Here is a 17,309-nt window from a genome sequence, read left to right on the forward strand (position 1 = left end):
TCACCTTCGTAGTCTTAATATGTAGACCTTAAAGTATATTACTGTACCAAAACATGAAAAGGGTATTTCTGTCAGGCTAATCAACTTGAAATTTGGAAAAATCAACATATCAACTAAATGTGTATTCAGCATCCAATGTGCATAAGGGATGATGAGTCAAGTGCAAGGCACATTCTATAGAAATTTTTCTGAATTCATATGGCATTACTATTAGTTTCAGGTAGGACTAGTTAATCTAGAAAATATTATTTTTATTCTTTTGTCTCATTCGCAATGCCTGAGGATTCTGTTATTGCTTACTTGTTTTCTGGTAAGAGAGATACCTTAACAGGCTTTTTAAAATTTGCTTAGAAAATATTAGAAATCATAATTTAAGCATGATTTTATAAACAAACATATTTTTGACTGTGTCCTTATCTCTTTTTCCATGTCACTTTCATGAATGGTGAGCAGACAGTTGTCCACTAGAAACAGAATTCACAGTCTGCTATGTACTAAACTTCCCAATCTATTAAAGAGAGAAAGGCATAGTCAGGCTCTGAAGTGGATTTTCAAATGCTATTAAGTTAGCAGACAAAGAAAGGTAACCTCAGAAAGTCACACATGGGAAGCACCATACAAGAGTGCAGAAGTATGGGCTCAGGAAGGCTAATGAAGAGCATGAGAGATCACTGTAGGCTAGAGCTCTAGGTGTTCATGGGACTGAAGGGGGGGTCATGTTCTCCAAGTGGGAAATACATGGGAGCACAGGCAAAGCACTACAAAGTGTTCAGTGCCTGCATGTATGGGGGCAGAAGCAAACCAGTATAATACAATAGTCCCCCCTTATCCTAGAGGGATATGTTCCAGGACCTTCAGTGGATGCCTGAAACCATGGATAGCACTAAACCATAGATATACAAGGTTTTTTCCCTATACATGAATACCTATGATAAAGTTAAATTTATAAATCAGACACAATAAGAGATTAACAATAATAACAAATAATAAAATAGAGCAGTCAATCTGATAACTAAGATGGTTATACTAAGTGACTGTTGGGCAGGGAGTATACATAGCATGAATAAGCTGGGCAAAGGAATGAGTCACATCCAGGGTAGGACAGAGTGGGACAGCATGAGATTTCTTCATGCTATGCTGAACAGCACACAAGTTAACACTTACGAATTAATCATTTGGTTCTGGAATTTTCCATTTAATATTTTTGGTTGATCACAGGTAAATGAAACTGCAGGTTGAGGGAAGGGTGGCTGTGGAACAAATGTCAGCTATTTGAATGATTGTAGCAGTAGCAGACTGGAAATTTTGCTTTGAGGGAGGAATATATTATATAGTGTAGAATGCCAAATTAAGTACTTTGGATATTAAGGTGCAGAGAGTAAACAACTGCTGCTAGCTTTTGAGTGATGATACAGTACAAGCAGCATGCTTATGTAATTCCTCTTTGCACACTGTGTGCAGGTGGAGGCAGACAGTAGTAGAAGCAAAGAGATCCTATAGATGTTATGGCTGTCCAGTCAGGGACCAGGGAATAAAATTGGGAGTAGGAAAGCAATACCCAGGCTGAGAGATGTTAAGGAAGAGAAATTGATGAGGCTCAGTGAGTCATTCAAGTTGCACCGAATTAGGAAACCCATAGGAGGATTAAACATGTAGAGTGGAAGTAATGGATTTTAAACTTTTCATTTTGAAATAATTTTAGACTCACATAAGAAGTGGCAGAAATAGTATAGAGTTCCCATGTGCTCTTCACCATTTTTCCCCCCAATGATAATAACATCTTGTATAACCATAACAATTATCAAAACTAGGAAATCAACACTGGAGCACTACTATTAATAAATCACAGACCTTATCTGAATTTCACCAGTTTTTATATAGATTCCTTTGTGTGTGTATGTGTGTGTGTGTGTTTCTATGAAATTTTATCACATGTATAAAATTGTAAAACCATCACCATAATCAAGATATAGAATTGTTCTGTCACCTTTCATACTGTTCCTTAATAATCATATCCTCCTCCAAGCCCTAACCCCTGGTAACTACTGATCCATTGTCTATCACCCTATTTTTTGTCCTTTTGTCATTAGTATGTGAACAGAATTATACAATATCTAACTATTTAGGAAACACTTGGCTTGTGTGTGTTTTTCCTTTATTCTTAACACTGCTACCTCACTTGCAACAGTTCTGACAACTATATAGGGTATTAGGGTTTTTTCCCACACCAAGCAGTTCTCTTGACACCAGCAGAGTGTCCTACATTTCAGTTAAATTCTGAAACTACCTGGAGTTAATGCAGACTCCACAAGTTAACGGCTCAGTCCCGCCGAGAGTGCCCCTCATTTCAGTTGCCGTTTGCAAATAGTAAGTCCCCAGGTTACCCATAACTGTTATCCCACTTAGCACAAATTGGAGATTTTCATGACCCGCCTTCCTTGGATTTTATTATTTGCTAGACAGCTCACAGAACTTAGAGATACACTTTATGTTAATTAAACATTACCAGGCATAACACATGTCAAATGTGTAATCCATAATCAGTAACAGCAATCCATTAAAAGATTCTATTGCTTGTTCTTAATAGTAATTTTATCCTTCTCTCTGCTAGTTAATTATTGATAAATTTTTATCTTTTGTACTGGTGGACCTGTTTTGGCTTAGTGCACGGGAAGAAGGTCAAGTTCCCTAAAGATAATGAAAAATCATTTTGAAGATGCTCATTGGCACACAGAATCTAGCAGAGTCGAAACTTGTAGTCATTTTGACATTGAGTATTGTATGTGTACTCAAGAAAAATACAATTTTGCTCTCCAGTGGAACTCTTCTTACTTTTAGTCATTAATATAGAAAATAAATTTTGAAGTGCTTGTATTCATTTTTTAGGAATTTTCATATAATAAGGTGAAATTTTGACAAGGCTAACTGTAAAATACTACATTTAAATTCAAAAATAAATTATTTAAGTACATAGTCCCAAAACATTTGATTTTAGAAGTCACTCATATGCAAACAAGAATTTTAGTTACATAATAATAATAATATCATCTTGAACTTAATTTACAAATATTATATAGTATCCAGATCAAGGAAAGTAATAGGCCCACTTCACCCCATACTAATTAATCTTCATTTGGTATAATGTATCTCATTTTTTTCACTGTGTAATACAGTAATAATGATGTGTATCTCATTTGTGAGAAATAAATAATATAAACATGTAAAGCACTTGAACAGCCTGGCGCACAGTACACCCTCAGTGAACACTAGCTATGGTGATGACAATTGTGTCTGGTTTGAGCCATGACTTTTGAAATAACTAATGTCTAGCATTATCTCTACTATCCTATATAGTTGTTTTAAAAAAATGGGATAATGCCTATGAAATTCCCAAATTCAGTGCCTAGGTCATAGTTGAGTACTAATTTAATACTTCATCCCTTCTAAATGTTTATGCCCCCCCAAAAATTTTATTTCCAGTCCAGACTTCTCTCCTGAACTTCAAGCTTATTTGTCCAAGTATCTACCTGAATCTCTACTTGAACTTTATGTATCTCAAGCATAACATACCTAAAACTAAAGTCCTGATCTCTTCCTGATCTCACCCTCCCCCCAAAATCGATTGCATCTGCAGTCTTTCCCATCTCAGTTGGTGTCAGACTTCCAGTTGCTTCCAGTTGAAAACTTTGGTGTGTCCTTGACTCCTGCCTCTCCCACACTCCACATCCAATCTCTTAGAAAATCCTGGTCTCTCTACCTTCAAAGTATATTAATTAAGCACTTTTGTTCTTGGAAAGACACTGTGAAGAAATGAAAACACAAGCCACAAACTGGGGGTAAATATTTGCCAATTATATATCCAGAATATATGAAGAATTCTTAAAACACAATAATAAGAAAACACAACCAAATTCAAAATGGGAAAAGATTTGAACTGACACTTCAACAAAGAGGATATATAGATGGCAAGTATTCACGCGTAAAGTTGCTCAACGTCCTTAGTCATTGGGGAAGTACATATTAGTGCCACAGTGAGAAATCTGTACACACATGTGTCAGAATGGCTAAAATGAAAGAGATTAACCACACTAAGTGTTGGCGACGATGTAGAACAACTGGAACTGATACATGCTATGGAGATGTAAAATGGTACAACCACTTTGCAGAACAATTTCGCAGTTTCTCAGAAAGTTAAACATACTCATAATATAACCCAGCCACTCTACTCATAAGTATTTACCTAAGAAAAATGAAATGTATATCCATACAAAGAGTTGTACATTAATGTTCATAGCAGTTTTATCTGTAATAGCCAAAAATTGGAAACAACCCAGGGTCCATGAACAGATGAATGGATAAACAAATTATGGTATATCCTTAAAACAGAATGCCCTCAGCAGTAAAAAGGAATGAACTACTGATACACACAACAACATGGATGAAGTTCAAAATCTTTATGCTGAGTGAAAGAAGCTAGACAATAATGAGTACATACTGAATAATTCCATTTATGCTAATTATACCTTAGTAAAAATTGGGGGAAGAAAACAAAATATATTCAGAGTCAACCTCCTTTTTACTCTTTTTATTTATTCGATCTGATTTCATCCACTATCATCTCTCCTGCATTATTGCAATAGCCTCCTAACTGATCTCCCTGCTTTTTTTTAACCCTCATCCCCTTCACATCTATTCTCAACAGAACAAACAGAGTATTCCTTTACAGCTGTCAGATGATGTCACTCCAGGCCAAAACCCTCTAGTAGCTCCCTCTCCCTCTCAGAATAAAAGCCAGAGGCCTTTTATGTCCTACTCAAGCCTTGTCACCTCTCTGATCTGATCTACTATTTACTCCACACATGGGTCTCCTTGCTAGTTCTCAAAAATTCCAGGCATACTCCCTGCTTTGGGCCTCTGCATTGATCTCTGCCTAGACCACTCCCTCACTTCTTCTGGATGTCAACTTCTCAATTGGGCCTACTTTGAGCCCCCTATTTTAAGTTGAAATGTTCCCAATCCCTCTTACTTTACTTTAGTTTTTGCTTTATTCCATAGCACTTTTAACATACTCTGTAATTTACCTTTTTTGAATTTTCTTATCTTTCCCACCAGAATATGAGCTACGTGCAGGCCTGAATCTTTGTTGGCTTTGTTTACTTGTGTATCTCAAGTACATAGAACAATGCCTGGCAGATAGTAGGCTCTCAAGAAATATTTCTGAAATAAATACTTATGGCATATAAATCTTTAAGATACACTGAGAAATTAGAGTAGAACCAAAGTGAGGGGATAATAAGAATGACAAGGGCTTTGAAATATACATCAGGAATAGTTGAGGTAACTGGAGACATTATCAGAGAGAAGAATAGATTTAGTGGAAGCATGAGCCCCCTCTTAACTACTGAAGGGTTATTATATGCAAGAAGTAGTATGTTTGTTCTGTGATGCCCCAGAAGACAGAGCTAGCCCAAACAAGCCTGATATGGACCCAGGCTGAGAAAAAAATTTTCACTTTCTTAAAATTGTAATGGGCTGCCATAAAGTAATGATCCCTTACTGAACAAGGTCAAAAAGAATGATCATCATCAGGGATTGAAGAGGATCCCACACGGGGAAGTGTTTGAATTAGATGGCCCTGAAGTTTGTTCTAGTTTGAAAGTACTGTGATTTTTTTTTTAATCCATTTATTCCTGACAACTTAGAATGCTGAATCGGTTGTGGAGTTAATTTTTGAAATGTTCATTTTACCTGACAAGATTATGTCAAAGGTAACTTCATACCTTAATCATCATATGATTAATTAATTAGCAGTATATCTGTAAATTACATGACCTGTTATTTCAGCCCTTTATTATTGCTGAAACTAAAATTTTTATATTAGTTTTGACCTTCTTATGCCTCTTTTGAGAATGTTTGCCAGTATCATGGAATAAAACCTCCAGTCTGCTAGAATTCAATTTAAGTTTCACATTTAAGAATTTGGATTTTATCATTTGTTTTAGGTTAAGCTTCTTCAATTTTTTAAACAGTATGGGTGTTTATTATCTTTCGTCTTTTATAGGAGAGAGATCGTTATGCTTACAAGATTCATCTTCCAGAAACAGTAGAGCAGCTGAGGAAATTCAATGCAAGGAGGAAACTAAAGGTAAATTAAATCATCAAAAAGCCAGACAGATACAGTTGATGATAATGTTTTTATTCTGTTTCAGGGCCCATGAATATATCCTAGTGTTTGATTATTGTTTTTCTTTTTGCTAAATTCTCACTTCCAAAAATTACCATCATTTCTGTAATATTTTGGTTTTTTAAATCTTCTGTGGTAGCATGTAAGTATGAATCTAAACAATGTTATAATAAATGGAAGATTAATCATATATTAAATTCATATTATTTTTAAAATTTATAGCAGGGATAAAATTACTTTAAAAACAGCAGTTTCTACTATTATCCGTGATTGTTTTCTCAAATATTTTCACAAAGAAAAAAAAAAAAAAAACGTGGGGTTAGTCCTGACCAAGTGGCTCACTTGGTTGGAGCATCGTCCCATATGCCAAAGAAGGTTTGGGGTTCGACTCAAGTTGGGGTGCATACAGGAGGCAACCAATTGTTGTTTCTTTCTTGCATCGATGTTTCTCTCTCTCTCTCTCTCTCTCTCTCTCTCTCTCTCTCTCTCTCCTCTCTCTCTAAAACCAATAAACATATCCTTAAATGAGGATTTAAAAAAAAGAGTTTAGTTCAATGGAAACAACACTGAATTAGAATTGGAACCAGGGGATTTCCAGACTAGATGGAGGCATAGGTGGACATGCTTTGCCTCCTTCCACAACCATAAGAAGGATTACATCTACCTCAAAACTAAAAACAACCAGAACTGCCAGAAAATCAAATGCATGGAAGTCCAACAAACAAAGATATAAAAAGCAATATTCATCCAGACATGTAGGAGGGGTGGAGCCAGGGTCGAAAGGACGTGGTGTGGTAGCTGTAGTGGGGATGGTGGTAGCAACAAGGCAGTGGCTGTAGCCAGCCAGTGGAAAGAGCAGTCGTGCATTTTAAAACCTGGGAGGGACACCTGGAGAGCAATCCCAGCCCCAGACCAGATGGCACAGCTCACAGTTCCAGTGCCGGGAAAATAAAGCGTGGCTGTGAAAACCAGTAGGGGCTGGGGTCATGGAAGAAACTGCCCATCTCTCATGAGAGTCTGTTTAGAAGCCCCACAGTCCTTGAACACCCACGAACCCACCCACTCTGGAAACCATCAGCAGGGCAACCGCTAGAGGGGCGCCAGTCACATGCAGGAAGGGGGTGAAGTGATGGAAAAAGGGGTGAGTGCTGAACAAACAGCACTGTCACCTCTCTGACCCCTCCCCCACATACAGCCCCACAAGATGGTGAAACGGGTCGCCCCGCACTGACGATTACCTAAGGCTCCGCCCCTTACAAAGTAATAGGCGTGGCAGCTCTAAGACACAGAGGCAAACACAGGAGGCTGTCAAGGCAAGGAGACAGAGAAGTATGGCCCCAAAGAGGCAGCAGGTCAAGGCTCCAGAGGGAGAACCAAGCGACAAGGAGATAGCCAACCTAACAGAGTTTAAAATACTGGTGATAACGATGCTCACAGACTTGACAGACATGATTGGGTATGGCAAATGCATAAGGGAAGAAGTGAAGAAGAATCCACATGAAACCAATGGTGAAGGGAATGAAGCTGGGGTTCAAATCAACGAATTGGAACATAAGGAAGAAATAAACAGTCAACCAGTACATAATGAAGAAACAAGAACTGAAAAAAAAAAAACAAGGAGAGGCTTAGGAACCTGTGGGAGAAAAGGAAAAGCAAGAAATTGAAAACTTACTTGAAAAAATAATGAAAGAAAACTTCCTTAATTTGGCAAAGGAAAAAACATACAAGTCCAAGAAGCACAGTGAATCCCAAACAATTTAGACCCAAAGAGGACCACACCAAGACACATCATAATTAAAATGCCAAAAGTTAAACATAAAGAGAGAATCTTAAAAGTAGCAAGAGAAAAGAAGAGAGTTACCTGCAAAGGAGTTCCCATAAGACTTGTCAGCTGATTTCTCAAAAGAAACTTTGCAGGCAAGAAGGGACTGGCAAGAAATATTCAAAGTGATGAAAAGCAAGGGCTTACAACCAAGATTACTCGATCCAGTAGAGCTATCATTTGGAATGGAAGGGCAGATAAAGTGCTTCCCAGACAAGGTAAAGCTAAAGGAGTTCATCATCACCAAGCCCTTATTATATGAAATGTTAAAGGAACACATTTAAGAAAAAGAAGATCAAAACTATGAACAGTAAAATGACAACAAACTCATAACTGTCAACATATGACTCTAAAAAAATAAACAAACCAAGCAAACAACTCAAACAGGAACAGAATTATAGATATGGGGATCATTTGGAGGGTTATCAGTGGAGAGGGGAAAGTGGGAGAATGGAGGGAAAGGTGCAGGAATCAAGAAGTATAACTGGTAGGTACAAAATAAATGGGGACATTAAGAATAGTGTAGGAAACGGAGAAGCCAAAGAATTTCTATACATGACCCATGGACGTGAACTAAGGAGGGGGATTGCTGGAAGGAAGGGAGGTCCCGGGCAGAGGAGAAAAAATTGGGACAACTGTAATAGCATAATCAATGAAATATACTTTTAAAAAAATTTTTTAAAGATATAGGAAGCAATTCCTACAGGCCCCGTTTGGGTGACCAGGAGTCTCCACCCCTCCCCCATTCTCTCTTTACCCTCCCCTCTTCCCCCTCCCCCCTTGCTCCAACAGGCCGCTTGAGGTGGACTGGGAGTTTTCTTCTTACCTCTAATCCCTTTCCCTCTCTTCCCTCAAAAAATTTTTTTTAAAAAGAACTCCCCCACCCCAAAAAAGAGAATTGGAACTAGGATTGAGCTACCATCACAAAGCAGTAAAAATCCCCACTACCTTGGTCTACTAGAATATATTTGGATTACTTTTCTCACCTTTTTAAAATTCTTCCCAGGTACCTTCCCATTTATTTTTTGGTTATTATTACCCCATATGGGAAGCCCATTTGACTTTAAAAGGTTTTTTAGAAGACCCAACATAAAAGAATGGAATCTTTCCAGCACTGAGCAAAAATTATATGCGATAGCATTTGCCCCTCCCCACAACAGAGGAAACTATTATATTATGGTCTTAAAATTAACTTGCGTTTGAATTGTTTTTGGTTACTGTAAAAAAAAAAAACTCTGTCCTCTAAATGATTGATTGGTTAGTAGTCCTTAGCCATGTGACTCCTTGCCAACTATAAAACTGGTCTTTGTAAATATTTTCAGATATGTCATAAGTTGCAATAATATTAATTATTATTCAAGCCCTGAAATATCTGAATGGTTATATACAACTCTAGACTTATGAGGACATTTATATGAATTTTTGGGAAACTATGTAGGCCACAATATCATTTTATGGAGCTAAACTAACTGTCCAACATGATAGCCACAAGCCACATGCAGTGATTTAAATTTAAATCAATTAAAATTAAATAAAATTAGCCCTGGCTGGTGTGGCTCAGTTGATTTGAGTGTTGTCCTGTACACTACAAGGTTGCAGGTTCAGTTCTCGGTCAGGGTACATACATGGATTGCAGGTTCAATCCCTGGTCTGAGTGCTTGCAGGAGGCAGTCAATCAATGTTTGTCTTTCACATCAATGTCTCTCTGTCTTGCTCTTTCTCTCTCTCTCCTCTCTCTCTCTAAAAACGATAGAGGAATATCCGTGGGGGAGGGTAAAAAAATTAAATTAAAAGGTCAGTTTCTCAGTCACACTAGCACATTTCAAGTCCTCAGTAACCACATGCAGCTAGTGGCTACTGTGTTGGACAGTGTAGATACAGGACATTTCCATCATTGCATAAAGTTCTCTTGGACAGCACTGCTGTAGAGCAAGGGAAATTTTAGCATGTCATTGTTGCTGATGGTTATTCCCAATTAAGCCTTTCTCCCAGTTGTTTTTGCAGCAGGGGTTCAAACCGGCTCTTCTCTCTTTGTTTTATAAGTCCTTGGCAAACATAATTATTAAGGTGGTGCCCAAAGAAGTTTCCCAGGACTTTAATTTCTTTGCTTTGATATACACCTGAACCAATATAGCCTACAAAAGAAAAAAACCTTGTTATCCAAAGTGAATTTTGGTCAGCTGTTTTTGAAGTTAGTTCTCGCCACCCCAAGAAACATTAATTATGCTACTTTCTCAATTCTTTCTTAAAGTCTTCTTAACTCTAATGCTGCTTTGGCCTATGTGACATTATTCTGTCTGGGGTTGAACCTTTCAGTGACCAAGTACAAGACTTTTACCATAGGCTTCAGGTTTGCCTCAATCGCAAGAAACAACAAAATCAGACTTGGGCCTAAAATAGCCAAAGTGGTGACTAAGAGTTATTTGGACAAGGCCAAGCTGTCACAGCAGAAAGGGGTCATGTGAATTTACCACATCCCTTTACAGGAATATTTAAAGTTTCATGACCCACCAAACAACCTTGAATTAGAAACGATCAGCAGAGTTATGAGTTTTTTAGCTTCTGCTACAGCTGTATTCTGAGTGATTCAGCCACTCTGGTTAAAGCATGCTACACCTACCCTCCTCAAGGAAGCAATTCTCATTCTGCCTTTTCTGCAAGCTTCTGGAACAGAGACTGCAATTTACCTGGCTTCCAGAGCCCACCGCACAACTTATTTTCAGAAATGAACAGCTACGTAACGATCCTTCCACCCAGACCCTGTTTTTAAACGTCTTAAATAGTAGACAACAATTTTTATCACTTCCTTTGAAGTGATTAAAAGGGAAGTTCACAGAGAACAATAGAAAATTGCTTTTGTTATTAGTCAGAGGTAGGAAATTTTTATTGTTGACGGCAAGAAGAAAGAGAGGGAATACAGCGTTATGGCTCTGGAGCTACATTGCCTTAAGTGAATCCTGGCTCTGACACTTACAAGCTGTGTAAACTTGAGCAAGTTATTTAAATTCTCTGTGCCCCAACTTCCTTACCTATAAAATGGAGATAATGATAATAGCTAACTTATAGGATTGTTGTAAGGTTTTAATGAATTAATACATTATAGCAGTTAGAACAGTACTTAGCAATCATAAATGCTCCATAGATATTATTTACTATTAAAATTATTGTTGTTATTGCTTTATTGTGATTTTCATGTTAATACCTTTGATTTGGTACTCTATATAACTGTAATCCCTTAATGGACACTCCATACAATTTTAGCTTTTTTTCCAGTCGCTGACCGTAACATTTTGAGGTTTTTAAAGGCTTTTTATATATATTGAACACAAATCTTTCATTAGATAATCTCTATTTCTATATTTCTTCCAGAGTAATTACATTTAGACATTTCTGATCATTTCAGTCATTTTCCTTCACAGTATCTAGACAGGATCTTATACTTGTAATATAATATTCACTTCTCTTCCATTACTTCCATCTAGTATCATATCAGTTATATGATACACATCCTTTAGAGCAGTCACTCTTCGAGTGTGATTCTCCTGACCAACAGCATCACCATCACCTGGGAACTTAATAAAAATACAAATACTCAATCTCTAGTTACAACTAAGCAAGAAAACAACATAAAAGGCATCCAGATTGGAAAGTACAATTGTCTTTGTTTATAATGACATGATTTTGTATGTAGAAAATTGTAAGTAATCTTCAAAGAACTATTAGAAATAACAATTTTAGCAAGGTCACAGGATACAAGATCAGTATATAAAATTGAATTGTATTTCTGTATATGAACAATGAATAACCTCCAAATGATGTTAAGAAATAATTCCATTCACAATAGCATCAAAAAGAATGACGTTCTTAAGAATAAATTTAATGTCCTGGCTGGTAAGGCTCACTTAGTTGGAGTGTGTTCTCATAAACCAAAATATTGCAGGTTCAGTTCCTGGTCAGGGCACAGGCCTGGGTTGAAGGTTTGATCCCTGGTCCAGGTGAATATGATCTGCAGTCTGGGTGTGTACTGGAGGCAATTGATGAATGTTGCTCTCTCACATCGATGTTTCTCTCTCTCCCTTCCTTTCTCTCTAAAAGCAAAGATAAAAAAAAATATCCTCAGGTGAGGATAAAAAAAGAATAATTTAACAAAAGAATTAGAGAAACTAAAGATCTAAATGAGAAATATTTAATGTTCGTGGATTGAAAGACAAAATAATGTTACGATGACAGTTCTTCCCAAATTGATCTAAAGAGTCAAAAAAATCCCTCAAAGTTTTAGCAGAAATTGACAAACTGATCCTAAAATTTATATGGAAATGCAAAGGACCTAGAATACTCAAAACAGTCTATAAAAAAGAACAAAGTTGGGAGACTCATACTTTTCCATTTCAACACTTAACTATAGTTATCAGGACACTGTGGTACTGTTACAGTATAAAAATAGACATGTAGATCATGAGACAGAATTAAGAATTCAGAGATAAACCCTTATATTTATGGTTAGTTGATTTTCAATAAAAGTGCCAAGGCAATTCAATGGAGAAGGACTTGTCTTTTCAACAAATGATGCTGAGGCAACTGTATATCCACATGCAATAAAAGACATAGACTAAGTATTTATATCTGTAAATCCATAGAGAAAGAAAATTGGTGGTTTCCTGGTACTAGGTAATGACTGCTTAATGCATATAGGGATTGGAGGAGTGGAGGGGGTGAAGATGTTTTGGAACTAGACGGAAGTGATGGCCACACATTGTGAATCTAGTAAATATCACTGAATTGGACACTTTAAAATTGTTACTTTTATGTTATGTGAATTTCACATAACCCACTTTTTTATACCATGTGACAAAATATTCTTAAATGTTGGCTTTCCCTTTGGCACATGAGAGATGTGAGTTACTACATTCCCATAGAAACAGTGGCTCACTGCACCACTCAACTCATTGAAGAGATTGCCTCCTCCCTCAGCTCCAGGCATGCAGGTTGAAGGAGTGTGTGTTTATTGGAAAATCTCTGTGAGTAATTCTGATATGTTCACCTTATTGGGAGTTATTACTCTAAAGCACAAGCTGTAATGGTTCTGCAAAAATCCATCACTTGTACATATCATAATTTAATTAACCAGCAGTTAGACATGGAGATTGCTTCCAGTTTTCCATGGCCATAAATATTGCATTGGCTGTTTTCATTAATAAATCTTTGGAGAGCTCTGATTATATTCTTAGGCTACGTGCTCTGCTACTGGAATTGTTGGCATCAAAGTATATGCATATATTTAAGTTTTTTATCTCTGTAAATAACTTGCCCTCAAAGGCTTATACCCAAACAGTATTTTTGCTAGTGAGTTTATTGTTTTTGCCATTGAACCTTTTTCTCATTCAGAAAGTTTTGTGGAACTCTTCCATGCCAGAATATAAAACATTACTCATTTTTACTTTGCTGAAATTTCAAGACAATTACTCATTATTGGTTATAATAGTATCAACACTCTACAATCAGAAATTGTTCCTTTCCATATTTGTACTTTTCATTTTGGCATTTAACCTCTACGGCAGACTACAGGAGACAGCAATGATGAAAAAATTATTTGGATAAATAGAAACCATAATATCATTTTCAGGTTATGTTTCAAACTAGATTATTAAAAAGTTTATGGAACCCTGCATGTGATTTGAATTATTATAATACACTTCTTTTTATTCTCCTTTATTTCACTATTTTACTTTACATCTGTGAATGATGATGGAAAATTTCTTTTCCCCATTTTGATTAACAGACATTTCATATGCTAGTTTTGGGGTTTGGGGTTTTGTGCCCTTTTATTTAATGCTAAGCTCAATAAGCTACACAGGCCTGAGTGTGGAACTAGATATGATGAGGATCATATTTTCTCAAACTGAATATTAGAATACATAGGATCAATTGCATGATCTAGCCTATGTAGAAAATCTGTGCCCTGTGTTCCTCCTAAAGAGGCATACCTGTACTCTAACCCTAGCTGTCACCTACTTGAAGAAGTTGCTGAGCAAGAGGCGAGGAGTGGTGGAAAGGTGGGAAAGGGGACTGGCGGAGTGTCTAAATGTCTGAACTTGTCTACCTAGGAAAGAGGTTCAGGGGGGAATCTGTTCTAGAAATTGTCCCCTTTGCTTCATGAGTTATTTCTATATTTAGCAAGCAAATTTCCTACAGTGCAGTATGTCAAGGAAATTCTGTTACAAGATGCTGCAAGATTCTGTATTTGGGTAAGCTTATTGCAGTCAGTTCAGGACATGGTGAGTTGAATCCACATGATTCAATTTAGGGGATAAAATCATTTATGCCTTGTATGTACAGAAAGTGAGGGAGAATTCTGATAACTGTCTAAAGAAATTTTTATTGATTTTTCAAATTGCAGAAGTATAGCCTGCATGCATTGCTGACTTACCAATTGGTCTCAGGTTACTGAACTTTGCAGAACTAAAAACAATTTGTTTAGGAATGCTGTTTTCCAATACTTTAGAATTGGCGGCTCTATCCAGTGCAGTAGCCACTAGACGTATGTAGCTACGTAAATTTTAATTTTAATCTATTAATATTAAATAAAATTCTGAATTTGATTTCTCAGCTACAGTAGCCACATTTCAAGTGCCCAATACCACATGTGACTGATGGCTACTGTGTTGGACAGCACAGATATAGAACATTTCTATCTTTGCACGAAGTCTTATTGTACAGCACTGCTATTTGGAGTCCTGACACCTCCAAGAGTAATGTTTACACCTATATAGCACCTTTTGAGAGGTCTACCACGAGTCTCTAATAGCAGCCTTTTGGCATTCTTCCCCTTTCTGTTAATCCAACAAGAACTAACGAGGCTTTATCAAGGACCTTTGTGCTCTCATGAAAGCCAGCATTTGCATGCAACCCTGTCCTATAGTGAGCGTTTGTGTAGAGGCAGTCAGTTAGTATGGCATTTGCAGGCGCCAGCTAGTCAGCAGTAAATCTAGTGTCTAAAATGCACTTTTGATTCCAAAAGCTGAAAACTATTATTCTAGTATGAGGAGTTTCATAAATAATAATTAAAGTGATTTTGAACCTCCTATATTGCTTTTACAAATCAATTATATGAATTTTTGATTCTGAAATGTAGAATTATTCCTTCCTAAGTTAGCAGTGTGGCTTTTGAAAGTTATTATGTAGACTTCCAACCAAGATGGAGACATAAATACAAACGCTGCATCTCACAACTAAGAAGGAATTTACAACCACTTCAAAACTAAAGGAAAAAAAACCAGAAAATCAATACTACAGGGAAATTCAGCAAAGAAATAAAGAAGAAATCATCAGCCAGAAAGGTAGGAGGGGCGGAGCTGGGATGGAGAGAAAGAGGAGCGGAGCAGCAGTTGCGGAGGCAGTGCTTGGTGGGTGTGTGGCTAGCAGTACAGCAATTGTAGCCGTGGCAAAAAACAGTCATACAGCTTAAAGCCAAGAAGAAATCTCAGCCCCAAACCAGACAGATCTCAGCCCCAGACCAGACCGGGCAGCTTGTGGTTCCAGTGCCGGGGAAAATAGAGCCACATTGCTTCTGACTGTGAAAGCCAGTGCGGGTTGGGGTGGAGGAAGAAGCTACCAGTCTCGAAAAGGAGGCAGCTTGCTTAATAAGGGAAGGGACAGAAGTGTCTGGAAAAGCAGCAGCAACCAGCACTGTTCCCTCTCAGACCTCTCCCCCACATACAGGGCAAAAAACGTGGTGAAACAAGTTGCCAGCACTAACGAATACCTAAGGCTCTGCCCCCTATAACGTAACAGGTGCGACAGCCCTACCCAAAACACAGAGGCAAACACAGAAAACTGTCAAGATGAGGAGACAGAGAAGTACGGCCCAGAAGGGGACACAGATCAAGGTCCCAGTGACACAACTAAGCAACGAGCAGATAAGGAGCCTAACAGATGAGGAGATAGAAAATCTAACAGCTGCACAGTTTAAGGCATTGGTGATAAAGATGCTCACAGACTTGACAGAAAATATTAAACAGGACAGGGAAAGAATGAAGGCTATCCTGGGTGAAATGAAGGAAAACCCGCACAAAACAAGTGGTGAAAGAAAGGAAACCAGCGTTCAAAGCAACAAATTAGAACATAAGGGAGAAATAGACAACCAGTACAGAAGGAGGAAATGAGAATTGAAAAAACTGAGGAGAGGCTTAGAAACCTCTGGGATGGCTTTAAATGTGCCAACATCTGAATCATAGGGGTGCCAGAAGGTGAAGAGGGAGAGCGAGAAATGGAAAACTTATATGAGAAAATAATGAAGGAAAACTTCCCAAATTTGGGGAAGGAATTGGACATACAGGTACAGGAAGCACAGAGAGTCCCAAACAAACTAGACCCAGGGAGAACAACACCAAGACACATCATAATCAAAATGCCAAAGGTTAAGGATAAAGAGAGAATCTTAAAAGCAGCAAGAGAGAAGAGGAGAATTACCTACAAAGGGGTGCCTATAAGACTATCAGCTGATTTCTCAAAAGAAACTTTGCAGGCTGCAAATATTCAAAGTGATGAAAAGCAAGGACCTACAACCAAGATTACTCTACCCAGAAAAGCTATCATTCAGAATGGAAGGGCAGATGAAGTACTTCCCAGACAAGGTAAAGCTAAAGGAGTTCATCATCACCAAGCCCTTATTATATGAAATGCTAAAGGGACTTATTTAAGAAAAAGAAGATCCACTCTATGAACATTAAAATGAAAACAGTATCACAAATATCAACAACAGAAGCTAGGGAATGGAAACAAAGGCAAACTAAACAGACAACTAGAGTGGGAACAGAATCATAGGTATGGGGAGCATGGGGGTAAGGTCAACTGGGAGGAGCAAGGTGGAAAAGTAAGGGAAATGGTGCAGCAATTAAGAAACAGTAGCAGGATGGACAGGTGGGTGTGAGAAGAGCTTATATGCACGACCCATGGACATGGACTAAGGGGGAGGGACTGCTGGAGGGAGAGGGGTTACTGAGTATAGGGGAGCAAAGGGAAAAGAAATTGGGACAATTGTAACAGCATAATCAATAAAACATTAGAAAATTAATAAAAATAAAAGTTATGTAAATTAAAAGACCACTTTTATAGAGTACTTTTTTTACAGGCCAAAAGGATTCCTAAGATATCGATGCCATGCAATTCTCTTAAATATAGTCACATCTACTACATTTGAGAGGCTCATTTTTTATTTTCTTCATAGAAGACAGCTTAGCCTTCTATAGTCATATATCCCTACTCAATGTTATAAAATTCCAGGTTTTAGACTTGTGTTTAGCT

General features: G+C 37.6%; 1 protein-coding gene across 10 annotated transcripts in view; it reads left to right on the forward strand.

The window, feature by feature from the left end:
• Positions 1–17,309, forward strand: part of CASK (calcium/calmodulin dependent serine protein kinase) — a 419,618-nt gene that overhangs the window by 285,171 nt on the left and 117,138 nt on the right. For all 10 annotated transcript variants that reach the window (XM_090265298.1, XM_090265289.1, XM_090265291.1 and 7 more), the window contains one exon: positions 6,062–6,145. In XM_090265298.1, coding sequence (XP_090121424.1) covers positions 6,062–6,145 — 84 coding nt within the window. The remainder of the gene's footprint in view (positions 1–6,061; positions 6,146–17,309) is intronic.

This window comes from Furipterus horrens, unplaced genomic scaffold (assembly GCF_987537825.1).
Source record: "Furipterus horrens unplaced genomic scaffold, mFurHor1.1.pri manual_scaffold_17, whole genome shotgun sequence".
NCBI classification, from domain to species: domain Eukaryota; kingdom Metazoa; phylum Chordata; class Mammalia; order Chiroptera; family Furipteridae; genus Furipterus; species Furipterus horrens.